Source organism: Leiobunum rupestre, chromosome 2, assembly GCF_980474605.1.
Source record: "Leiobunum rupestre chromosome 2, qqLeiRupe1.1.hap1, whole genome shotgun sequence".
NCBI lineage: Eukaryota > Metazoa > Arthropoda > Arachnida > Opiliones > Sclerosomatidae > Leiobunum > Leiobunum rupestre.
In genome coordinates this window covers 4,191,672-4,219,551 of record NC_143385.1, presented here as the reverse complement: position 1 = coordinate 4,219,551, position 27,880 = coordinate 4,191,672, and the positions used below count along the sequence as shown (strand labels likewise).

The window sequence follows — 27,880 nt, the reverse complement described above, 5'->3', positions numbered from 1 at the left end:
TCAGTATAAAGTAAAAATTTCGCAAATTATTTTCTTTAATATCAAAGTATATTAAAATTAAATATGTTGAAAATGCTTTTTAGAAATATTAGTTTTATACTGAGAAGTCCAACACACAAATAAAAAAATTTAAATTCAATAAAAAATTATTTATTTTGTTGTTAAAAATCATTAAGTTGATGTTAAATTTCTTTATAGCACAGCTTTGAGTTTTAAAGGAGTTTTGGAAACTTCGCTTAACAACCTGCATGTTTAAGTTTCATTAACTTTAAGAACGATGAGTCTTTTTAAGTTTTTATGTTCTTGTTCTTTCTCTTCTCTTTTTCTTCATTTAACTGTTCATTCATGAATTTAACGACATAAAAAATACGAATGCGTAAATATGTTTTAACTAGTTTTTTTTGAAAACCCTGGCACATTTCACTATTTTGAATGTTTTTAGTTTTATCTAAAAGCATAATAAGAATTTTGTTTTTATGCATATTTGGGAAAAATTCTTCAATAAAGGTTTTCTCGATTTCAATCATAAAAGTAAGAACCAATTTAGTTGGAGAAATTAGTCCCCCAAAGTCTCCTTTTTTATAGGAGAAGACTTTCAAATGCGTAAATACGTGGGCATGGTCTTCCATTAGTTCCGCTTCTGTTACAAAAACACATAATTCTTTCTCGCAAATATGGTTGTCTCTTACTTTACGCATCACACTACCGACCACGTATGATAAAACATTAAGATCCGTGATAGTTCTAAATTCTTTGGCAATTTTCTTAGAGTCCACCTCTATTAATCCACTAATTCGAGGTTTTTTGGCTTTTGGTAAGGAATTTGTTATGTTATCTAAGCTTCTCAGAACCACAGGTGTGTCTGGAATAATAGTGTCAGTTTTGTCTTCTGAAGTTGAAGTCGATTTCAAATTTTTTAAACTCAACATTTTTTGGCCAGTGCTTGGGCAGAGTAGCGATTTGGATAGAATAAATTTAAACGTGTCACGAAACTGCGCAGCACTAGGATTAACTCGATTTCCACCTTTTTGACGCACCTGACTAAAAAGATTTTCTAGAGGGTCTTGACAGATTCTTCTTGTGAAGAGGAAGGCTGCTCCCTCCGAATGCAAATCTTTCCACAGCCCCTTCATGGCAGCTATTGCCAGAAGCCAGCCATTCACACAATGAATTTTTATTTTATTGTGTGGAAGTTCAAATTTAATATTTTTGAGCATTTCAACCGACTCATTAAGAGTCTTGATATGGCTGGAGGACTGTGTTAATTTTGCCCTAAGAGCTTTTGTTGACTTGTATTTATTACAGTTCATAGCATCAAAAAGCTGGTCAGCTTGGTGAATGAATTCAGCCGTATAAATGGCTTCTGCATCTAGGGTGCCTTAATGGAAAAAATATTGTAATATGGAAAAGTTAATGATGGAAAACAAAACCTTTACCAAGGGAAACACACGCTGACATTCCGGCAGAAACTGAAAAAGACAAGAGTTGCGCGGCATCTTTGACTTTCATTTTGGAAAAACTCGTAGGGTGAATATGTCGCCTCTTTAATTTGGGTGCAAGTCGTAGAGGCCTTTTTTGATCAAGATTAAAAAAGTTCTCAACATGATGGAAACGGACAGGTTTTCCAAGGACCTCCATTTTATACTTTCTAAAATTATTCCTCAAACTTTTAAGCAGATGTGGTGGGTCATAGAGGCAATAAATTTTCTGGTGGTCGTGAAAGAAAAAAGGTCGATTCAATGATATTTTAAGTGAATTATACAAACTTCTGTTAGTTGGAGCTTGATCACAGATAACTGCCCGAACTCTCAAACCTATAGCGTGAAGTTTCGAAATTCCTTCAATTATCAATTTGTGGAGTAATTGTGAGCTTGTAGTACCCCTAGCAAAAGTGAAACCAAGGACTTGTTTCCAGGGTAGAAAGATACCTTGCACCATAAACACTTCGGCTTCATCGGCAAGTATTCTTTCTGATGTGGTGCCAGTTTCGACAAAACCGTTAATTTTATCTTTAGATGAATTATATGATAAAGAAGAACGTATACTCATTCCATCAAGAAGCAACGTACAATTTCTGTCCTGCATTTTCATTTTTTTTACCTTTTGGGCTAATGCATCAAAAATTACATCACTAAACCCGGATGTTATTTTGATACCCGATAACCACTGCCTAAGTAATCTAGTAGTTGGAAATGCAAAGAGTTTACTTAGGAGTTTGTACGTGCTGGGGCTTCGATAATATATACAAAGGGCCATTTGCTTTTCCCTGTCAGTCCATCTTCTTGCAAAATGGCTTTGTTTGGAAAATCTTAATTGATTATCAAAAAAGATAACTTGTTCCTCAGTTGGAAACTCCCTTGCCAACTGCACTATTTCATTTACTTTCTCTTCGCGAGAAAATGTCCTCTTCCGTCTCAGAGTTGATACAACTTTGCGAGACCTTGACAATTGTACAGATTTAATTTTGAGCTTTTGCTTAAGTACCCTTTTTCTTGGTGTATCTGGAATATTACTTTTTTTGCACTTTTCAGGTGATTTTCTTCTATAAATTAAAAACACTATGAACTTTTCTATGTACGTAACTTTAAATTTTAGTATTTACCTTTAATTGAACTCTTCAAGTCAGTCAACTTCTTATTAAAATTAGCCTTTGCCATTGTTTCATAATTCAGTGTTTTATCTTGATCTTGTCGACAGGTAGAATTGTCAGAATTCATGCCTACAAAATTTTTTTTGCCAGAATTTAAAAGCTAAAAGTAAAAGTGACAATCAAGGGCCAGATCCGTTTTGAAACTACTTTTACTTTGTTTAGCCGCATTTGAAGGTTGAATGAAATCCATGATTAAAGAAGAATGACTGTTCACGTACAATTTAATTACTTCATGAAGAGATAGTCCATAGTTTGAAATTGATTTCAAGATTTTTAACCAACATTCATGCTCCTATTTTAAGACAACTATAATTAATAATCCATCAAACCATTTTGTCAATATTAAAAATTTGCATACTGGATCTTCAGTCAGCAAAGTATTTGATGTTTTGGTTAAATTATTTACGATTAAATACTGATAAACCAACCCTCTACTTGTATTACTAATAAGTTGCTCTATTTCTGATCTTTTTGGCTCTGAAATGCAAATCATAGTATAAATTAGTTACCTTGAAAATAAAGTGTACTTTAAAATTAAACACCCACCAGGCATCTCAGAAACATTTGTGCTCAAAATTGGTTTAGATAATGTGGGTGAAAACCAAACTTCAGCCTGAATTTCTAAATACCGAAACAATAAGAAATAATATTATTATGTATTTCAAAATAATTATCTTAGAAACTAAGTGTAGAAATAGACCCTCACCCGGTGTTTCAGAAACCTCAATTGGGTTGAATACTGCGGGTGAAAATAAAGCTTCAGCCTGAATTTCTAAATACCAAAACAATAAGAAATAAGTGTAGAAATAGACCCTCACCCGGTGTTTCAGAACCCTCAATTGGGTTGAATACTGCGGGTGAAAATAAAACTTCAGCCTGAATTTCTAAATACCAAAAAAATAAATAATATTATTATGTATTTCAAAATAATTATCTTAGAAACTAAGTGTAGAAATAGACCCTCACCCGGTGTTTCAGAAACCTCAATTGGGTTGAATACTGCGGGTGAAAATAAAACCCGACCCGAGAAGTCATTACATCAAAAGCAAATGCATTTAAATATTTCAAATAAACCTATATTTTCGAAGAATGGGTTGAACGATACATACCACGATTAAATATCGACCTCTTCATGGGAGAGCCTTCAATCTCATCATCACTAATTATTTTAAAGCTACAATTATATTGCAGGGAATCTTCTACATCTATAGGAACTGCAGTCCAATTTAGCCTATTTTTTCAGTATTGGTGAAATCTTTTTTTTCAAAGTGTCCAGAACAAATGTAGTAGTTTTTTAGTTGTTCAGTCATTTTCCCAAACAGATCAGTCCTCCCACAATTTTTCACCCACTGTTTGCATCTACAACAGCGTTGAGATCAAAAGTAATAGATAAAATTTATAATTATCAAAATTAGTTATATTTTACCTTTCAGCATCTTTTGGAAATTTGAAAAAAGATTTTCCATTTTGTTTAGCCTTGGCATTTTTGCACTTCACATATGCACAATAGTGAGTGCCTCTTGTGGACGGTCGCTTTGACATTCTAAAACTTAAATATACACACTACCATTTTGTTTAAATTTACAATTGTATACTAAATTCCAAATCATTAACATTAAAATCTGAAATGATGCCACGCGCCAGTTGACCAAACCATGACCAAACGAAGAAAGTAATAAGCACGCTGACTGCAAATATCGAATATCCTCTGGAAATTTCGGTTAATGCGCGCGCACCACGTAGACCATAGAACGCGACGTCTTGTTTACAAAAATTCAAGCCTCGAAAACAAGGTAGCCAGTTAGGCTTAATATAACATATACTACCATAGAGCCTTCCAGTCTATGTGGTGTTTTGTCTATGGGTCAGACTAAGACCAGTCTCAGACGTAGACGCGTCGCTCACGGAGCCGCCCTACGTCCACGTCCTGCCGCCCGCCGACCAAGCAGTCCTGCCGCCCGCCGACCAAGCAGTCCTGCCGCCCGCCGACCAAGCAGTCCTGCCGCCCGCCGACCAAGCTGTTCTGCCGCCCGCCGACCAAGCAGCCGAGAAGCCGCCGCCGACGAAGCTGTTACTTGAACCGCCGTAGAGTCGCGCCTAACTATTTCAATGTACATAATGAATTGTAAATAAATAACTTGTACACTAAATCCGACGTCACAATATTTCAATTTCACTTTTTAAATTATTATTCATTACTCTCACTGAACGGTTCGCCTAAAGCTTTATTTTATACTGTGATATTTTATATAGTTAAATTGTAATTCCAAAAGTAAGATTTGGATAGATATTAAAATTAAGTACATTTTTCATCCGATAGTCTTAATTTTTTTTATACATTTGTATAAGGAAGGTTATTTAATTTTTAATAGTTTAGTTCGTAATTTATTTTGTTATATAAAAATTAAACTATATAAGTTTTGTAATTTTTATGTTAACTGCTAATACTTGAGTTTCCAACTTTCGAAAACCTTTCGTAAAAATTTAATAACCTTATATAATAATTACAATCAAATTGTACACTTGTTAATGTTTTGAATAAAATTTTAATATCAAGTTTGGCTTTTTAAATTATTTGTTCAGAATACGATATCCAATGAACGTGCTAGTTTGATCCCTATTGAGCCATGATTGAACCAAATTAAAGGCCTAAAGACATATCTAGGTTTTATAGAAAGACATCCAGGGGACGACCACCGTAATCGCCGTTGGACGTCCGAAAACTCGTCCCCGGGACGTACTACGGCTATAGACAAACCGGACATTTGGACGTCCTTTAACGTCCAACCGACGTCAACCCCGGATTTTGGGATGTCCTACGGACGAAGGCAAGATCCGAGTGTGACGTCTATCGGATGTCCAAAGGACGTTTTTGTGTTTGCTGGGATAGTAAGTTTATCTCTTATTTCCAAAGAACTTGTTCAGTTCTCGAGAATATATTAGCACGTTTATTCAGAATCAGTTATGTCTTTTAAATCAATTATGCATTTTCGTATATTATATTGCTTATCCAGTGGCAATCTTTGAAGTGTCATATCCCCTTCATGAAATACTTGATGTAGGGGGCTAGATATGAATGTATGTGGTTACGGTCAAAAACACTAGAAATAGGCCACTTACAAAACTAACGACGTACGTATCGTTTCGCGGCTGTTATGCTTTGATGTTCCATATAATATCGTGGCGCACTGGATATTAATAACAAGCTAGCAGGGACGGTTAGAAATATAAAGAAAAGAGACCCTCAAAATATTAAAAGATAAAAAGTATTTGATAAAATTTTTATGTGATATTGATAAATTTAAAACCATTATTTGAAGGTCATGACTCAAATAAAGCTATTATAAAGAGATCCAACTTTTTATGACTTAATGTGCTAGTGAAAAGTAGGCCTATTTCAACAGAATAGCCTTTTTTGATATGTTTCAGAGTGTTCTGTAAAACCTCTAACGGAGAGAAAATGTTTCCAAATCAATAGAATTTCCGATTTTTTTGAAATTAAGAAATTTCAACCTTCCCTTACTAATAATTTTTCAGAAAATGACCTGTACCGATCAAAAAGTATCACGCTGGATAGAAGCAAAGTTAGTGGTAGATAATTTAACTACTTGAAAATCGATTTTGATCACTTCCATTGAAGTGACGATTGTTCTTTCCGGTGCTGCAGACATCATGATCGTTGCTGAATAGTCAGTGGTAGATGTAAAAGCGGTGAAGTTGCTTTTAATACGAGAAGCCAATATTCCCATTTGAACAAAAGAAATCCATTTCCTAAATATTCAGAAAGTATGAAGTTAAGCCAAAGCGTATGTAAAATTATCTGAGATTTGAGTTAAGGGGAAAAGGTTGAAATTGTATCATTGAATTGTAATTTATTAAGAGGGTGAACATCATTAAGGCCTTTAAATAAGTTTTAAAATCTTACAACACCTTGAAATCCTCCTGTATATCGATTTCTTTTATTTCTTCTAAGGGTATTCCAACCATGCGTATTCTATTGAGAAGTAAATAAAAAAATATCGCACATGAAAATAGTTTGAGTGAGAGTTCTTGGTACGTGTTGGACTTATTTTTAATTCTTAAAACCATTCTTTTATCACTAAGGATTGAACAATTTAAACATTTTATGTAAATAAATTATTGTTTTAAACATTATTTACCACTGATGACGGTCCTATAACGTGTTCGAAACTAGTCGGGTAAATAATGTTTTAAAATAAAATATTTTAAAAATTATCTTGTGCACTTAAAAATTCGTTGTTTCTCCTTTTTTAAAAATAAGCAATATAAAGCAGATAATCTAAGTTACAATGATAAATCTAAAGACATTTTTAATAAAGAACTTATTTCTAGTGTTTCCAAATGAAATAGTCGAAACGGTACTTAATTTATTTATATAATTAAAGTAATCAACAAGGCTAATTTCCAAGGCACAACCTTAGGATCAAGTCATCTTGCCACGGTCAATCTTGTTCAAAACTATAATAATATAAGCATCGCATGCCTTTTCATTTAAATGAAATTTCACAATACGTGCCGAGCTGTAGGCAAAAACCATATTTGCACTAGCATTTGATCTGTAAATAAAACCGTTTAAATTCAAATCTGTTAAATTTTCTTAAACGATTAATTTGCTAACAGGAAATTACACGGTTAACAGATCTGTGAAGGTCAAACCAGCAATCGTTTCGGGGCCCAAAAATTATTTCTTTTGTCGAACAGAAATTGCTAATGTTTTACAAAAATTTTGTTACAAATGCTACAAATTCTCAGAATAAATAATTAAAATATTTGATTTTCTGCTTAAATATTATCACCTAAGAAATGTAAAATTTTTTTACTAATGAATTTGGGTGATTTAATTTCGTACACATCTTTCGAAAGTTTTATTTAGTTGAACATACCCAGCAATATTTTCAATAGCTATAAAGTCATTCGAATAGCTATCATGTTTTTGCAAAATACCTTTTCGCAAAGCTATCCCTTTGTATCGTCAATTCCGATTTATTTTGTTTTTATTTAACGCAACAGCAGCTATCTAAAACGTCGTTAATTTCTTGGTAGACCATTTTTCTCGCTTTACGATTAGATTTAAACATTTTTTTCTTTTTCAAATAGTCTATTTCCACATATATCTATAAAAATTTAGGATGAAAGAGGAATTGGGAAATATTTTTTCCTCAAAATCAGCTTTAAGATATTTTGCGAAAACTTTAAAACCAATAAATATCCATGATTTTTTTTTAAATTTTAAGCTTTTCACTCGAAAACAGCGTTAGGATGTATGATAGAAAACTTAATTATCCACAAGCCAAAATGTGTGCATTTTTTTGGTCACTTAACAAAATATTTAAACCACCATTTTGTTGCAGTTTATTAAATATAACGTGAAGGTCCTTAGAAGCGTGATTTATAAATAAAGTATAGTTTTTGTCTTTGGCCCGATATACAGCGTGTTATAAATTAAGCATTGTCAACATCTTTGCCATACTATCTGAGGTAAACCTTTTTTTATATCACTGAACTTAAGGTATAGCATAAACAGTTTAAGTTATTCAGTATGTTTCTTTTTTATATCACTGAACTTAAGGTATAGCATAAACAGTTTAAGTTATTCAGTATGTTTCTTTTTTATATCACTGAACTTAAGGTATAGCATAAATTGTTTAATTTATTCAGAATGTTTCTTTTTTATATCACTGAACTTAAGGTATAGCATAAACAGTTTAAGTTATTCAGTATGTTTCTTTTTTATATCACTGAACTTAAGGTATAGCATAAACAGTTTAAGTTATTCCGTATGTTTCTTTTTTATATCACTGAACTTAAGGTATAGCATAAACAGTTTAAGTTATTCAGTATGTTTCTTTTTTATATAAAAGAGCCCAACGCAGTTATGTTCAAAAATTTCTTCGATAATAATTATTAATAGATTTTTACACTTAATAGTTTTAAATTATATTTACCCAAAACTTTCCATCGTTCAGATAAACGTTATATACAAATGTAGTTCTATAAATATCGAAAACATTCTGTTAAAACGCATGATACATAATATATTTATTTTAACTACTGATCGCGTTGTTAAATCTAAGGTGTCTGATAATTTTTCCACTATTACCATTTCCTTTGCAAACTATTGATCTTAGTTCTAACGTAAAAAAATAATAACCAAATAAAGAAAAACCGAAAAACTCTTGAACCGTGGTGTTTGTTTACCATAAAACCAACACTTTTGTTTGCTGTTGATAGAAATAACAGTGGGTTTACCATAATAAAAGACAATCGTTGTACTCACGGGAAATGTACATACTATCTCAAATATTGTACTACCTAGATATATTAAAATTTATTTATATGAATCGTTTATTATAGTTTGATGACGCATGGGCGTGTGTGCGATATCGATTTTTTTACGTTTCTTCATTAGATTTGACTCGCAAACTGATACCAGCATAGCTAGCTTATAACTCTAACAAGTTGGCAAGCTTGCCAAAAATTTACCTCTCCTCGGAAGAATTAGCCCTTTTGCGAATTAACTACTGGACACGGTACCTAACATTATACCGCCATTTACAAAGCGATCGCTTAAAAACGTAATCTCTGTCATTTCCCGACCGGTAGAAGGTTTTTATTATAATTAAAATAAATAGTACAAATATTTTTGCCTTAAACAAACACTTTATTAAATTAACAAAAGCAACAAAAATGAGAAATAAAAACAAAATTAACAATTATTAAAACACGCAAGAAACGTAAAATATATACGTGCGATACACTTTTTTAAAGACAAAAATCAACCCAATGTATTATAGGTCTTAAACAATCAAATGTAAACCGAAAACAAAAGCTTAAGCGAAACCAAATCTATTAGTGAAAGCACTAATAAAAACTGTGTGGGCTCACCACGACAACCAATGAAGCCGGTAAAAATCAATGTTAATAAAAATCTTAGACAAGAATTCTCCCTTATTTTATCAACACTTTCGATAAACCAAATAAAACGAGAAAAATAACCAATTTAATTTTTTTAATAATAACTCAACCGAGCAACAAGTTAATTCAAATACTAAGGAATCAAGAAAAAGTAGATCCAAATACATACAGTAATAAAACTTGTATAAGAAGAAATAAGCATAAAAAATAAAAAAATAATAACCCAATCACACAAAAAGGTAGTTCACATTCTTAAAAATCCAGAAAAAGTCAATCCATATACCCACGGTAGTAAAAACTATAATAGAATGCACCAAACACACCTTACCGTTAATAGTTCCCGGCTTATAACGTTCAGGCAGAACCGTTCTGACAGCTATAAATGCGTTGTTGAAATTTTGAGTTCAGAAATTCAGCATTCAGCAAAATAGTCAAAAAGTTCAGAAAGAACCGAAAAGAAACCGTTTAGAAACCGTACAGAAGCCGAAATGAAGTGTTTTGAAATTTCGATTTCAGAAAATCAGCATTCAGCAAAATAGTCAAAAAGTTCAGATAATAGGATTTATAAAACGTTAACTTAATAATTCCGCTGTTCAGACAGTTCAGAAATTCAGCCAAAAGTCAATCCCGTTGTAGGACTTTGATATTCTGCTGCTGAGTCATTGATTCCTTTTACGCTGTATAATAAATCTGTAATATATAGTATCACGGACGTTTTCTTTACTCTTTAATTGTCAGTAGGTTTATTTTTTCCGGATACGCATTTTTTTATTAATATAATAAGTATCTGGGTTTTAGGCAAAGGAAGGGTCTTATGTTATTTTTACTGGTCGAGATAACGTTGTTTTTTGCCCATTCTTTGGTATTTTTGGTTTTTCTGGTCTTAGATTTTTGGATCTTTGTTTTTTTAAGCTAGTTTTTACCTCTTTGAGGGGACTATGTCCCCTAGGAGGGGTTTTACAATCACCGTGTCTGTCAGTATGTCTGTGTGTCTGCGAACGCGTACGCATTTTCGGGGCAAAGTGTAATCACTGCGTACGCAGTTTCTTGAAATCGCCGCGTTCGCAGTCTTTTGGAATTAGGGAAAAGGTGTTTTGCAAAAGAGCTTTCTTTTTGTCATTGGGTGTAGTATAATTTTCAATTGAGAATTGTTACTTGATGCGTAAAGCTTAGTGCTGCCCTGTAGGTTGCGTTATAGAGGGCCCATAGCTTTTTTTGTATGGGGCTGGGGGGCGCCGGGCGTCCCCAGCGCTCGAGCGAAGTGAGTGCGCGGTGCCGTCAAGCGCCAAAACTTAGTTTACTACATGATGTGTTATTTCCTTGGATTCCGTTATGAGTGCGGATATACTTGCTTAGAATTTGCTTCAACCTTTTTCTTTTTCGTCAAAAGTCCTACGCCCCAGTAGCAAAAAACCGTCGGATCGACGGTAAAAATTTTCGGTCGTTCCGACGTCGAGTGAAGGAGTCGGTTGGACTGCTACCATGTCCAAGCTAACAACCGGCGTATTTGCCGGTCGAAATTCAGTTTCTCGACTACTTTTCGACTTCAAATTTACCACCTTATTCGAAGTCGTTTTATGTTCCTTAAGACTACTAATCGACCACGAATTGCCTACTAAAATTACAGTTGGTTTGGAGTCGTTTCGAAGTAATTTAGACTTCTCCGCGACTTTCAATTATCCACTAAATATAAAGTCGGTTTATGGTCTTTTAGAAGTACTTGAAACTATTAGCCGGCTGAAAATTGTCTACCAAAATCACAGTCGGTATTTGGTCGATACACAGCCTTTGGCTACCCAAAATGAACCATTTTGAGAGTAGTATTTTAACCTTACCTATTGCAGTCGGCGCCCTTCTCTTGGCTATTAGAAGTAACCCTCCTTTTACTATCATTTTTTGACACATTTTCTATCGTCATAATCAAAACGAAACTTTTTAATTTCTATATAAATAGTTAAACTTTTCTATACGTATTTTTGTCAACGGGAACGCCTAAACGTCGCTACAGTTTCGAACTTTAGCTGTTTATTACCTAATCGGTTTTTTGCAGATATTTGGGATTCTAGAATTGATTGGTAAGCGTACATTTCTCCAGGAGTGCTTAGATTAAGTTACGATATGCTAAATTAAAATACAAATGAGTCTCATTTTTGCCTTTTTCATTATATCTTGATTAAATTATGCCTAACTTGAATCGGTAGTATAAAAGTATGGCTCAAAATCAAATTACACGTTTTTAAATGCTAGCTGAATTTAATTAAAATTCGTTTTAAAATTCAATACAGGAAACAATTCCTATGGTCTTTGTTCGTGATCTTGTTGCCCTCGTTTTTGGTCAGCCTTGTGCTTCACGTATGTTTTCATAACCTTCTCCATTTCAAAATCAGTTGCGTGGGAAAATTTTGAATGTGTCCTTATGGCGCCTTAATTTCAGATAAAGAAATATTAGTTTTAAAAAATATACTATGTTTAAAGAATATTAGTTTAATTACTTTTGATGGCATTTGTCAAAGCCAATTTCTTTAGAGACTCTTTTCCATTTGCACCAACCCAATTAAAATGATCTAAAAGTGACCTAGGAATTACTTCGTATAATATCCTTCGAGTAGTATTTTTAACATTGCTTCCTCCCCAAGAGGACAATTTCCTCACCTGTTAGGGAAAATAAACTTAAATTATTTACAAGTTTTACAAAAATTGATGCATACACATAATTACAATTTTATTAAAGAACTCCTTGTCAACCAGCCTTTCTTCTAACTCTTTAAGTTGAGCTAGGGTCTTTAGTGGTAATTGTAAGTCTGGAATATCCACATTACGATTATCATCCTCCTTGTCAAGCACTACCGAAGAAATATTCCGCAGAACCATTGACAAGTGTGAAACTTGCTGTTTTAAGTCATTCAAGTTGTACAACACTTGCTTTTGGAATTCTGTAATTAAAAATAATACCAATTTATAGAATTCTCGTTTAAAAAAATCTTGCAGTTACTTTGATTTGAAATTAAATGGTCCTGGCGTGTAGATGATTCTAATCTCCCTCCATTTAGGCTAGTTTTAAAGGTAGTTCTGTCTTGGTTAAAATGACTCCTGTTTGAACCGCTATCACAGAGTGATGATTGTTTCCCAGAAACATTTAAGGTTTCTTCAACATCGCTACTATCACTTCCATAGCTTAAAACATGTTTTGGTTTGGATATTGCATTGTTTCTACCTATGGGAAAATTATAGAAAAAAAGTAAATTAATTGGAATAAAATGATTAAGACTTAAATGTACATGTTGTAACTTTCATTTAAAGTGAAATATAAATTTTTTCAAGATTTGGTCAGCTAAGCTTATCTTTTTGATAATGGTCACAAAATCATTGATATGTTCTTTGAAATGAATTTAAGCCTAGAGGATAGACTAAAATTTTGTGGTAGCCATATTGAGTGGAAATTGTGTGAAATATACCAAAGCTTCTTGGACGATTATTTGCTTCTCCAGAATTAGATTCGTTATCGCTACTTTCTGTATCATCAACTGCAAATGATTGCTCATTTTGTAGTTCTTTTCTAGATTTCTTAGTAATCTTCCTTTGCTTAGAAACTTTAGGTGTACTCTGTCTTCGTTTCTGTTTACCGTCTCCGCCTGATATTGTATTTGAACATTCACCATTTTCATTTTTTTTTCTTTTATTGCATGTTGTAGTCATACTCAGTGACGTAGAAAGACACTCCTTTTCTGTTGGACCTATAAACATTTATTATATCCAAGTTTAATTAGTGTAGTATTAAAAATATTTCCTAAAGGAAATTCCTTGCAATATATAAAACTCGCTTAATCTTTAAATTTTAACTTACTTTTTAAAGCTTCCTGGACGTGATTATTGTGTTGTTTATCAATTAATTGGGCATTTACACCTTCAGCTTCTAGTGTGTTATCCTCTTAAAAATTTAAAAAAAGGCTTTTAACCTCTAAACAATTTAGAATAATGAAAGAAATTATAAAATTTTTACCATTTAATAGCAGAACTGGAAAGCTCGGTGCGGATGGCGGCTCATACTCTTTATTTTTTCCAGCTTTATTTTTTGGTTTTTTATCTTTATCCGAGGATTCACTTTCACCCGAATCATCATGTTGCGACTCTATGGCTGCTCTTTTGAATCTAGTACGTTTGTTTCTGGCTTCGTCATTATCCGTGCTTCTATAAACATCAACATCATCTCGGGATCTTTTTGCTTTATCTTGTGCTTTCTCGTATTCATCTGCAATTGTATAAACATTTGTGAGATATTCATAAAACTTTGCTCCATGGCAAGCTTAATATAAACATAGTTATCCTTTGGAAGAACAACCTACACGCTCCTTTAGAAATATTTATGCGAGATTGATTTCTAGAAAATAATATAGGTCATTCATTTGAGAGGGACTGATCACTACGCATAACCGGTGTACAAACCTGTAGCTTTGACTGTACTAAAAAGAGTACCCGTAATCTGTACTGCCAACGACTAATTTCTGTACTCTGTGTACTGATTATTCAGAAGTGGTTAGCCCCTCGTTCCTTTTTGTAGGGCGAGCAGGGAAAATAGGAAATTTTTACAGGAATTATAGCAGGAAAGAAATAGGTAAAGTTAAGAAATCCATAGGAGAATACAATGAATTAAAATTGGAGACTTATAGAGAAATATATTAAATTAGGTAAAATAAGAATTTTTGTTAAAGTACTAAAAATATTGTAAAAAAGTTAGTCTGGTCACCCTGTTCCTAGGACAACAACTCCGTGTAACTACTTGAATTTACTTAGAAAAATAAATACTTGTTGCTAAAAGTAATTCGCTGTCATATTGTGGCCATGTATTATCCAACTGAACAGAGTTTTTCAGAGCTCTTGAAAAAAATGAAGGTCCTCCTTTGCTCGGTAAGAAACATTTCGTTCCCCCATCCCGCAACCAAATTGAAAGGACAAATTCAATTGTATTATCATCGGTGAAGAGAACTACAGCATACTTCTATAATATGCCAAAAAAACGTTATACAAAAACTAATTTAGGCGATTAGAAAAAAGTATTGAAATATCTACCAAAAACAAGCTTGAAAAACTAGTTTCCTTAAATGTTAGTGTAACATCGGAACAATGGCCATTCCACCTTTATATGGTAGTGCAACGCACTTTTGACTAATAAGCGTTATTTCAAAAACGATGATATTTTTGGTCAAATCAGAAGCTTTCACGATCCCAAGAAGAGACGATTTCATGGGGTAGTCAAACAAGTCACTTATGGTTTCATACACACGCCCAAAAAGTATAATTACATTATCATCACGTTGAAATACATTTATAATATTAATATAGTCTCCATTTTTTAATATAAAACATGAGTCACTAGGAGAATTAGATATTACAAATCGCTTTGTTTTTACCTTTTTGAATGATTTACCATTCTTTGGGAGATTTCTACAATAATTGGAGATATAATTAAAATCGTACGGGCTAATAAAATGCACTTCACTTCCAATTAAAATTGAGCTAAGATCAAAATTATCTTTTTCACTGAACCTTTTACATATCTGTTGTAAAGGTTTATTTGGAGTTCTCAGTTCCTTCTTGATGAAATTAAGTTCGTTTTCGAAGGAAAAAGCACTGAACTCATCGAGAGCTCCATACTTTAACACGTCTAGATATAGATGTAATAAGCTATGTACATTCATGACTACAAATTTATTCCCATATATTTTGGGTGCCTCTGCCACGAACAATTTTATTAGTTGTGACGCATAATGACAATGAGTTTTGCATAGTTTTCGACTAGCTAAAATATAAATGGCACAATGAAATAGACGAAAATGCTTAAGAATATTTCCTCCAATAACTCCAATCAACAATATGGGACCGGTATATAATAAAAACTGTCTCAACTCAGTTCCTTTCCATTTGTCTATGTGTTTCAGAGCTCTGGGTTTACGCGAAAATTCAGTTGGGATATTAATTCTAATACGTTTAAGCTTTTCAGATATTGTAGAAATTTTTTTTTGGCCCAATCGAACAAAAAACGGCCCTTGCTTTATCCAAAAATAGGCAAGTCTGCGCATGACGCCTAAACATATAAGATGTAAATAATCATAAGGGAACTGACTAACCATACCGATACCTAGTTCAACTAATGGACTGTGTTCTCCCACAGAGTGGTGGTCGTCATCTAACTTATCAATAAAAGACTTGTCAGTTCGCAAGGCTGAATCTAAGCCTATAAAAACCATACGATTATCGGTATACTCTCCTTCAATAATGCATTTGTCACACGAACTATAGCCCGTGTGTCCTTTTGTACACTTCAAAAATGATTTTGCGGGGGTATCTAGGATAAAAGGCCCATCTAAATTAAAACTATATCGTTTCCCAGCAAAGAAAAAGCCATTACTTTCAAAATGATTGAGTTCGCGTATCAAGTCTCCGAGATAGTCCCTTAAAGGATATGGTTTTGTTTCACCACAAAATAAAGCTACCATAAATGGCTTTCCAACAAGTCCTTCTTCAAAATTGAAGACTGAAACCAAAATTGGCCAAAATTCTTTATTTCCACTTTTGGAAATAGGAACTCCGTCAATATTGACTGCTAAAGATATTTCAGGTTCATACGGGTAATGGCTCATGAGAAACTTTTTAGGGCCACGACTTATTCCAAAATAAACGTATTCCCCAGAACCGAACTTTGTCACTTCAGAAACTGAACTTCCAGTCTTTAAAACTGTTCGACTGTCCTTCGGTACTTTAAAACCATTTCTTCGCAATAAAGCTAATAAATCATTTAGTGCTACATGCGTTAACCGATTTTTCAAAGCCCAAACTGCCAAATCAGTTTGAAAATCTTCGGAAATTGCTTTAATCTCATCTATTTCACTGCTAACTGAACTTGAGTCATTGAATCCTAAATTACCATCACTTAGCACTTCAAAATCTTTAATTTCATCAATTTCCCCGTACCTGTCATCACTATATTCACTGCTGCTGCCATTAATTCCACCACCACTACTATCTTTAATTCCACCACTACTATCAACATCGTCTTGATTTGACAAGTTAGCATTGCTGTAATCAACTCCAAGCAATTCTTCATAAAATTGTTTGTTAACTCTATTTCGTTGCCTGGATGATAAGGCTTTCGGAAATAAATCCATTTTCAGACTTTTGAAATTGAAAGTTCACTAAAAAAGGCACCATCGTTGAAATATTACTTCTAAATGGGTCAAGAAATGATATTGCATAAGATGGAAGTTACACTAACTCCGTTATTTAATCATACATACAGGGAAACCTGACTTTCGCAATTGAAAGTTCACTAAAAAAGGCACCATCGTTGAAATATTACTTCTAAATGGGTCAGGAAATGAGATGGATTAAGAAACTTCATTAAAACAGTTATGGGCCAAAATGGTTATTGGAAGTTACGCTAACTCCGATATTTCACCCAACAGCCAGGGAAACCTGATTTTGGCAATTGAAAGTTCAGTAAAAAAGGCACCATCGTTGAAATATTACTTCTAAATGGGTCAGGAAATGAGATGGATTAAGAAACTTCATTAAAACAGTTATGGGCCAAAATGGTTACTGGAAGTTACGCTAACTCCGATATTTCACCCAACAGCCAGGGAAACCTGATTTTGGCAATAGAAATTTCACTAAAAACGTCATCATATTTTAAATAACGTCAATTCAGTCAAAAAGCGAAATTTCACAATTTGTCAGGAATAAAATACGACTTAAAAATGTTTTTACCATTTAAAAATATAATTTAAATGCAAACTTACTTTTCCAGAAGAATTCATTTTGTAAGTTCCTTAATACTGTATCACGTTTGTCAATGCGTTAATAAGCAACTAAACGGTCGCACTCTATCAACGGCTTTAATCGTTAAACTGCGTACCTTCGGCAAATATTAAATAATATTATAAATAAAATAGTCCCAAATAAAAAATACTATAGTAAAGAAGTGACTTACCAATGGTAATAATACGGCATCCACACTTGAAGAATGTTAGTAGAAAATGGCGGTTAAAAGAGCAGGATGACAATGAAAACTTTCCACAAAGGGACGGTCAAGACTAAAGTTCACACATGGACGAGTTTAACTTTTTCTTTTATTTATGCTTATGGCTCATGACAGGGTTGCCATAATATATAGTTAAATTTGATGAAGTATTATATTAAAATTTCTAAATTAAAAAACCTTTTTGAATATATTTTAAATATTTTTAGGTGTAAACGCCTGTGTGCGTAAAATAGGCTTATTTTTTTGAATATATTATTATTTATAATATTTTATTAAAAAAATTTGCTAATACAAAGATTTTTATTTGCAGTTAGAAATTATACTTTTTTGTAACACAGCGCCTCCGTAAAGGAGATCAACAGCGCGTCAAAATAATCAAGAAATTATGCACTTTGGAAACAATATCAAACATTATCTGTAAGACTGGTTGTGGCTGCCTCAAAAATCGTAGGATTAGTGCAGGCTTATATTTCAATTAACAAAATTACATATACACATTTTATGTTATAATCGAGGTGCGTCTTCATAGGAGAAGTCATATGAGGGCCATGGCCCTAATAAAGTAGTTGGTATTTACTTAGCACGCTTCTAATTTTTTAAAACAAAAAAACCCCCACTACCGGTATATTTGTCTCTAGCCGCTTCTGTGGTGAGCTGAAAGAATTTTTAAATGAAATGTTAAGTGGTATATGGTCAGGCTCAATATAAGCTAACAGCTGTAATTAACGATTTTCAGTCGGGTTCAGACTGTGTATCGGCAGTCGGGTCCGGACTGTGTTTCGGCAGTCGGGTCCGGACTGTGTTCCGACTGACAGATTATAGAATCAACTTAAACTACGAGTCGCTTTCAGGTCTTTATCCCACTCAATTCCGACTACGACTCCTAGTCGACCGTCTCGACTCTTAACCGACTATAAAACGTAAACCCAATGCTACTGGGGACGTTATCCAAAAAGTTTTAAAATCTATTAATTTAAAGAATCGTCCTAGGGAAAATGCACTGGAAAACCAACATTTTTAAAAATTCATTTCTTCGTAAATATTCATTTCCGGCAAAAAAATTAAAATGAAAATAATCCCCATCTTGCCCTCTATCGAATTTTTTTTAAATAATTATAATAGTACCAGTAGTTAAGCGGATACCATTAAGTAAAATTGTAACTTTTTTTTATCTTTTCATTTTTAATCGTGTTTACTTTTCCGCGATATGGATCATTTATGATGGAACCTTTCAATTGTTTGCGTCGTGTCCTGGAGCTTATTCGGTTTGATTGTAGCTACGTCGAAAGTTCGTAATTTATTTTACGGGTGTGTTAACTTAAATTCTGTGATATTGCTGTATTAAAGCGGTAGCGTTGGTTTGACGGTTGTTGATATACGAGCGGTCATTTAGTCTTCAATATTCAGTCAAGTGGCTTTTTTTGTGTTTTATTAGTGGTGAGGCGTGTTTTGCTTTTTGCTATTACATTTTCTATTGGTGTGGGTGTTTGAATTGACTGTTGCTTGATTTCTAAGTAATTGTATTAATTTATTGCTTGATTGCGTTATTATATTTTTCTATTGGTTATTTTTGCTCTGAAACCTGACTGATTGGGTTATTATTATATATTTTTCTATTCGTCATTTTGGCTCTGAAGCCTGATCGATTGGGTTATTATTATATATTTTTCTATTCGTCATTTTGGCTCTGAAGCTTGATCGATTGGGTTATTATTATTATTATTATTTTTTTGTTAAAAATTTATTTTTATAAAAAATTTAGTCCTCTTAATATGTAAAACCTTTCTGGGTAGAGGACTGGTTTATATAAATTAATTTTGTATCGTACGCGATGGTACAGTATTAATATACAAATTTCAAAGGAAAATAAAAGTAAACAAAATAGCTTTACCAGCTGCAACCTTTTTAGGAATTCTGAATCGATATATGATGATTAACAGAACTATTCCTAGCCCTTGCTCACAGATATTAATTCACTAAGGCGGGGAAAAATAATGACAAAATGCGAGTCATGGCCTTATAGTGGAGTGAAATAAATCCGAGAGAGGGGATTACGTACAAAGGAAAGAAAAATTAAAAAAAGCGAGCGGTTCGGCTCCATTAAGTTAGCCCCCCCAATAAAGCAATTTTCAAATTAGTTAGTGCACCTTATTGCACCCATCGTGCACCGTAGTGCACCACCAAACAAAATTATGCACCATCGGGGAAAGGCGGGAAATTCAAAAAACAAAGGGGGGGGGGCTAAATTAACGACAGCCCCCCCATATTCGATTTTGATAACAATAACGGGCATAATCTATTGCACCAATGGTGCACTATCGTGCACCACCAAAATCTTTAAATGCACCGTCATGAAAGGCGTGAAATTAAAAAAAAAAACATAAAATGACCGTAATATCTAATATTCGATATTGATAAAAACAACAAGTCTAATCGAATGCACTAATGGTGCACTAGCATGCACCAGCAAATTTTTTATTGCACCGTCAAAAAAGGCGGGAAATTTAAAAAATCTTAAAATATTTATGTGGGGGCTAAGTTAACGACGGCCCCCCCGGCTCCATTAAGTTAGCCCCCCCCCAATAAAGCAATTTTCAAATTAGTTAGTGCACCTTATTGCACCCATCGTGCACCGTAGTGCACCATCGGGGAAAGGCGGGAGATTTTTTATTGCACCGTCAAAAAAGGCGGGAAATTTGAAAAATCTTAAATTATTCATGTGGGGGCTAAGTTAACGACAGCCCCCCACTTTCGATTTCTATAATTAAAACGTGACTAAAAAAGTGCACCAATGCACTACCGTGCACCGCAGAGATTTCTCATTGCACCATACCCCTTTATAAAATATAATTGAATTTGGTCTTTCTCATTTAAAAAATCTTTAATTATTCATGTGGGGGCTAAGTTAACGATAGCCCCCCCCTTGATTTCGATAATTTTAACGCGCCTAATCAATTGTTCCATCGATGAACTACCATGCATTGCAGTTTGTTTTCATTGCACTGCACTCCTTTTGGAGATATCAAGCGTTCGGGGGTTTCAATATAAAAAAATAAATATTAATGATTTTACATATAAAACTAATTAACTAAAGGATATATTAAAATTATAATTATTTGTACTGAAACATATTATCATCATTTAGTGAACTACGCCAGTGTTGTAACTATAGGAATTCTGGTCCTGGGTTGAATTTTAAAAAGGGGGTAAACCATTTGAGGGGAGGGCGTGACCATAGACTTTGACCTTGTTACCGACGCACAAACAAAGAAAATCCCGTTTGAGCGACCTTTAGCTTAAGAGACAAAAAGAGCCATTCGAAATTCTATATTTATCTCGGGCGCTGGCAAGTAAGCTGGCAATGAAAAAAAGGCATACGGCGAGATATTTCATTAACGTATATGGAAACAGAGGGGGTGACTGCCTCACGCCGGTTTATTCACGCATAGGTGAGAAGTTTAGTTGAAATTAGGGTTTAATCAGAAAATCGGGGGTTAAGGTTTTTATATTGTTATTTAGATTGCCGAAAACTTTCCTTGGGATATACCGAAATCGGGCCCAGCTTGAAGCCGTATAAGCTTCAACAAACAATCTATTAATAGTCAAAAGAAAGATTTTATATACATAGATTTTCGAAAGAGACATACTCATGGACCAAAAATAATAGGCTTCCGCTTGAGCCTAGTGGGAGAGCCTCCGGTTATTACTAGTGAGGTTAAGCACCCGGCCTTTTCAATTCAAATGTTAAGGTTTTCCAACGTTTCGTCAAGATAATTTGGCAGTGTTGTTCAAAGCATCCTCAACTTCCTTTTGAAACTGCTATGACCTTTGTTTAAAATATAAAACTTGGGTAATTAACACTCGCAAATTGGACGCTAAAAGCCTGGTCAGAATTCAGAAATGTTAAGCTTTTTTTTTTGTTTCCAGCGCGACTACGACCTCGACCTTGTACTTGCTGATGTTAGACAAATAAAGTTTTTCATGAAAATAATTTCAGTTTGAAACTTATTTTGGTTGGAATGGTTGTTTTTAAAGCGTGGTCATCGTAAAATCTCTGTTTTCATTATTAATTTTAAAAATGAGGAGATCCAAAAATGATATCGAAAAACTTCGCGAAGCAATTTGGCAATGTATGTCAGAAGTGTTTCACCATGATTCTGTGACCGGGAAAGGATTCCCTGTTTGGGAAGATATCAGTGCGGAATTAGAAGTGGTTATGTCTCCACTCGCGATATATACTTGTGTGATGAAAAACTACTACATTCTTCGTGATCTGGTCGAGGGAAAAACTCAAGACGGAAGCGATGAATCATCGGAAAATTCATCTAGGACATCTTTGAAATCATCCTCGGATGGAAATTCTTCGGAAAACATGGGTGAGCGTATTGAGTTTGAAATTTCACTAACCCAAGACGATTATATGAAAATTGCTCCAATCGAAAAGACATATAAATGTAATGAAAAGTCCAGATTAATATCAAGCAGAAAATAGAAAGTATTCCAGCCGGGTACTTGGACACTCATTATTCACGAACAATTTAAAAAAGCGAGCGAGTGTCCTTGCGTCTTAACTTTCAAACGGGCAAAAGTTATGAAATCAGGAAATTGTTTCGCTATGATTTCCGGATATTGCGTCGCGTGCTCCTCAAAATTTACGGGGATTTTAGATTCGGAACCGAAGTTTGGAGAAGATATTGTCTTGAAATGCTCTTTGAAAAGGCAGTTCAGGTTCGATCATAAAAACATGCCCAAAAGACAACTTTCCGGAATCAAGAGAAAGCGAGCTGTTGAAGACATGGTGGAGAAGAAGATGGCTCCAAGTTTCGTCAGAAGAATGCAAGCGCGCGGAACTATGGAATTTGGAGATAGTGAGCCGTGTGATATGCCATCCGCCAACGTTGTTGTGCCTTTCCAAGGGGTGATTCGAGAGTTGGCTTACTTCAAATTTCGATTAATATATTGGTTGCCAACACAACTCCACGTATACCGCTCGTATTGCGAAATGAATCCCGGAAGGACCAAACTAAGCATTGACGCAACTGGTAGCCTCGTGAGAAAAATAGAAAGAGATGGAAAAAAAAGTGGACACATTTTTTTGTACGTAGCTACCGTGAATGACCCCTCAAAACAAAAACAGTACGCGGTATCGCAAATGCTCTCGGAAGCTCACAGCTCAAACTCCATTTTCACGTGGTTACTTCTTTGGCGGGATTCTGGAGCACCTGCACCCAAGGAAGTCGTTACGGACATGTCGGCGGCTTTTTTAAACGCCGTTGCTCGGGCTTTCGGCACAGCTTCATCGCTAGCCGACTTCATTCGCCAAGAAGCGAACGTCATTTTCGAAGGGAAATTAGAAGAGCTACCGCAATGTTATTTACGGTGTGACGTCGCCCATACCGTAAAATTGATCTCCAGCTGGAAAAGCTTGAGGTTGAAAGGCGTCACTGGTAGGGTAATAACTCGCACGTTCTACTTACGCTCTATGGGACAAGCTTTACAATGCGAGAGACTATCTGATTTGAGACGCTTCTTTGTAGCCATTGTAACTGTCGCAGTGAGCGAAACGGAAGGACGTAATCAAGAAACCGGGCAAGAAACGAAATGTGAAATGCGGAAGAAATGGTTATTATCCAAAACTTCGGGGAACGAGAATTCAAAGGAAATGAATAGCTTACTTTTGAGCTTTGGCGACGAAGCACCCCAAGAGGCAGATGACGGTTACAACACCACGTCAGTACGAAATTCTCCATTCGAAAGATGGTTTGAAGATATCATTGAAGCTTGCGGAGAACAATTAAATGATCCATACGAACAGGGAGACCGGGGAAACCAACAAGTTCTGCTACAATTAATAGATGATCTACAGAAAATGACACGGTTAATTCCTTTGTGGTCAGCGATTATGCGGCCCTTTTTTAAATGTGGCGGAGTTGTTGCAAGCAGCGCTCCAGTAGAGAGCAGCTTCAATGATTTGAAAAATCGAATATTTGCTCATGAAAATTTGCCGATAAGAGTGGACGCGTTTCTGAAAACTCACGTTGACGTGCTGGATGGTGCAATGAAACTCATAGGGTCATATAGCCATGAGGAGGGTGGTAAGTCTTACCCCAGTAACTAAAATCAAGAATCTATGTATGGGTAAAATTTAAATGTATAAGTCTATATCCATTGTGTTAGGAATTCGGTGTTTCGGGCGGGGCTTTAACTACTTCGGATTTAAGACATTCGGCTTATACGGATTTTCACATTCAGTGGCTGGCTGTAAAATGTGGACGAGTTTTTCACTCGTGTTAAACTTAGAAAACACACGCGCAAAACATTTTTACACACATATTAAAACCAAATGCTTTTTGCCAAATGAAATTCTTCAGCAGCGGAATCTCAAAGGCAGACTTCAAACGGTATAATATCAGTAGAGGAAAATTAAAAATGGCTTCTGAACGTAGCATATCTTACGATGGAAAAAGTTAAACAATTTTTGAATAATATTTACTGTCATTAATGGTGTTACGTTTATGTTTCCCTTGTTATTTCCGTGACATTTTTACCTATGCGTGTTCAAAGCTTTATAAGCGTAACTAATATATTTAAAGTGCACCAGCATTGTTTTATTTAGGAGGCATGAAGCGTCAGATAAATACCCCAAGCTTCTGGATCCTTGAAAATGAAGCTGGTTTTTGGAAAGCTAAAAAACGGCCTAAATACAATATTTTTTACCTTTTCCAATTTTCACGTGTAGATTTAAGTGTAAATCAGCGCCGCACGTGATTTTTTAGAAGCTTTGTGTTTTTCGTGTGATCACCTTAATATAGTTATGAGCGTAAGCCCCGCCCGTTTCTGCACACAAGTATATAGTTCAATAAGTAATTAATCATAAATTAGGAAAAGACAATAGTTCTACTTCGAACATATCTTCGTCAAGGATTCCCGATTATAAGACGCAAAGGAAATCTCCTTCAACAACTCCTGATTCGCGTTCCAAAAAATCGCCGTCTCCCGATTCCGTTAAGAGCACCTCGTCAAGTCATGTTCCGATTGATATTAGTTCGTCTTCATCGACTCAGGATAATATCGCTAATAGGTGTATATTTTGTGATGTAAGTAACTTTTCAAGTTAAAATCGTACTCTGTTTTCATCTATATTTCTTAAAAGAAAATTGACTGTGGTATGGACCATTTTGCATTTGAAAGAGAGGAAAAACTTGGTAAATAAAGAAATTCTATAGCAATACGCTTAAAAATTACATTTATTTTTTTTCTTTTTACAGATACCGATTTAAGCCATTCGTGTTTGGAGTGCAAAATAGGAAACCACCCGGATAATACATTTAAATGCAAATATTGCAACGTACGGATTTTCACACTTTAAATATCTTTGCTTTATAATAAAACGATAAGTATATTTTAAGGTTAATGTTCACCTTTTCGACGAATGCTCGTCGCAAATTGACGAAGAAAGTGAAGAGCTAGGACTAAGAAAATGCAGATTATGCCGAAGAAAACCGACGGAGGAAATTACCAGAGCTGCAGAAAGAAGCGCCTGTGAAAACTGGCGAAATCTGGGTAAAAGCCCTCCAAAACGGAGATCTCGAAAATCTTATCTAGACCCGTTATCGGAAATGAAGAGAATAGATTTCTCAAAAAGTCAAGCTGTAAGGATTATCGGGCTTTTAAAAAACAGCAACGTCATATCGCTACAAGCGGTAAAAATTAAAAAAACTAGATACTCTTTAAGTAACACATGCGCTTTCGTCACCTTTGCGCAGTCACTGTGCATCGCTTATTGCGACTCAGATGAAATGAAAAACTTAATAGACCAAACGTTAAAAATATGATGCTTAAAGGTGTAACTACCAGCCTCTACAGAGAGAGAACTAAAATTTTAATTGATGTATGTCCAAATAAAATAAATTTACCATTCAATGTAACCAAAGTTAACTGCCAATTTTCAGTGTCGGTGCTAATTGGCAAATCCGACATCGCAAAATCTTGCAGCTACGAGATAAACTTTTGCAGCAATATATCTTGCCAAAGAAAACCAGAGACTATTTATCGGCCGATAACAACGGTAGATTGCCCCTATACCTCATTGGCTGATCTAGAGGCTCGAATAAAAGAGTACTTTAGTGAAACAGCGCCAACATTATGTAATACTTGCGAAAATGGTAAAAGATCAATAAAGAAAAATCTCTCTATATAAACACCACAGACTTTATATTGCGGACAGATTGCGAAGTTAGTTATATTTTTAGATTAAATGAAATTCCAAAGAGCGTAAAGGTTGAAGGTGTAAAATTTCACTTGAGGGCCATTTTGGCATTTCGAGGCGTCAACAAAGCCACGTCTATTGGTCATTACATTTGCTACGCCCATCGACCTAACGATAAATTTGAAAGTTACGATGACTAATTAGAAAAAGAAGTAACTGACGAAAGCGATGATCAACTGGTGTGCATCCACTTGTTATACTATAGTGTTTAGCTCAAGCATTTACTCCAGTTAATTCACTTTTTTCATTTTGTATTTAATCTTTTTTATATAATATCACATAAATGCCATTAATACATACTCGTCTGTAATAAAATAATTTTTACTATACCAAAGCAGAATTAACTTCTAACCAATTAAGATCATATATTTTGAGAATAACTAAACATCCATTTTTTCGAACGTAAAAAAAAGGAATTTGATTTTTTTTCGAACTAGCTGGATAGCTCGTTCTTCATCTCAGCCCCCGACTAGTTGAGTTGAATGTATAATCCTTCGGCATAATATAAGTCAGTGAAAAAAAATGGTAACGCCTATACGCAAACAGCAAGTTTAATTAATTTCGACGTAATCCGCAAGTTTAAAACTCTACTTTTAAATATCGTTAATAACAAAGTGAGAGCTTTTGGAAGGCGCAGATATATGTAAATCGGACCTGCCCCTTAGCCCCGCTTTTATCGTTATTGCATGGGAACGACATCTATGTAAGGAAATATTTACCACATGGTCCTGAATTTTAATAAACTTTATTGTTTCCGGAAAGAGCAAATTGAATTATATCTCATAAAGGGGTATGGTGCAATGAGAAATCTCTGCGGTGCACGGTAGTGCATCGTTGGTGCATTGGTTAAGCCACGTTTTAATTATTGAAATCGAAAGTGGGGGGGGGGGGGCTATCGTTAACTTAGCCCGCACATTAATAATTAAAAAAAAATTTAAATGGGAAAGAGCAAATTGAATTATATCTCATAAAGGGGTATGGTGCAATGAGAAATCTCTGCGGTGCACGGTAGTGCATCGTTGGTGCATTAGTTAAGCCACGTTTTAATTATTGAAATCGAAAGTGGGGGGGGGCTATCGTTAACTTAGCCCGCACATTAATAATTAAAAAAAAATTTAAATGGGAAAGAGCAAATTCAATTATATCTCATAAAGGGGTATGGTGCAATCAGAAATCTCTGCGGTGCACGGTAGTGCATCGTTGGTGCATTGGTTAAGCCACGTTTTAATTATTCAAAACGAAAGTGGGTGGGGGCTATCGTTAACGTAGCCCCCACATGAGTAATTCAAGATTTTTTTTAAATGGGAAAGACCAAATTCAATTATATCTCATAAAGGGGAATGGGGCTGTTCACAAATTACGTAACGTGGTAGGGGGGGAGGGGGGGTTTGGCAAGCGTTACTAATTGTTACGTGGGGGGGAGGGAGGGTTCACTAAAATGTTACGTAACACATCTTATTTTTACTATCGTAGAATAAAATTTTCATCACTTTGAGAAACAGTCGTAATTATTAAAAACATAAGCATCTTCATTGGTTTACACAAGTTTAAAAGAATTTCATACCCATGGGTATAAAGTGTTGCGTAAAAATACAGTTGTAATTTCAAATGTAAATTACAAACAATAATATTTAGTACCTGATCTTATTGTACTTTATTACCAGCATATTAGTTGTTACGTAATATAATAATTTAAGGGGGGGTTCAATAATTGTTACGTAATTTAAGAAGAGGGGTCTTTCCATTTGTTACTCTTTGTTACGAGGGGGAGGGGGGAGTCAAAAAAGTGGTTTTTCAGCGTTACGTAATTTGTGAACAGCCCCTATGGTGCAATGAGAAATCTCTGCGGTGCACGGTAGTGCATCGTTGGTGCATTGGTTAAGCCACGTTTTAATTATTGAAATCGAAAGTGGGGGGGCTATCGTTAACTTAGCCCCCACATGAATCATGAAAGATTTTTTTAAATGAGAAAGACCAAATTCAATTATAT

The 27,880-nt window shown here is 34.6% G+C and overlaps 1 protein-coding gene across 1 annotated transcript; it reads right to left on the bottom strand.

The window, feature by feature from the left end:
• Positions 1-2,374: 2,374 nt before the first annotated feature.
• On the bottom strand, positions 2,375-3,678 carry LOC149955560 (uncharacterized). Its single transcript, XM_090166685.1, has 9 exons — positions 3,617-3,678; positions 3,469-3,534; positions 3,357-3,422; positions 3,197-3,271; positions 3,009-3,127; positions 2,768-2,942; positions 2,603-2,719; positions 2,514-2,542; positions 2,375-2,440 (listed from the first exon to the last, which is right to left on the bottom strand). The coding sequence occupies exons 4-9, from the start codon at positions 3,201-3,203 to the stop codon at positions 2,375-2,377; spliced, it is 513 nt and encodes a 170-aa protein (XP_090022811.1). The 5' UTR covers positions 3,204-3,271; positions 3,357-3,422; positions 3,469-3,534; positions 3,617-3,678.
• Between the last annotated feature and the right edge of the window lie 24,202 nt (positions 3,679-27,880).

What these genes read in the sequence shown, in the direction of transcription:
- LOC149955560 (XM_090166685.1), bottom strand. An exon ending in CTTTGCTGACTGAAGATCCA is followed by an intron (nt 2,943 to 3,008) that starts GTATGCAAATTT and finishes GTCTTAAAATAG; the next exon opens with GAGCATGAATGTTGGTTAAA. An exon ending in AACGGATCTGGCCCTTGATT is followed by an intron (nt 2,720 to 2,767) that starts GTCACTTTTACT and finishes AAAATTTTGTAG; the next exon opens with GCATGAATTCTGACAATTCT.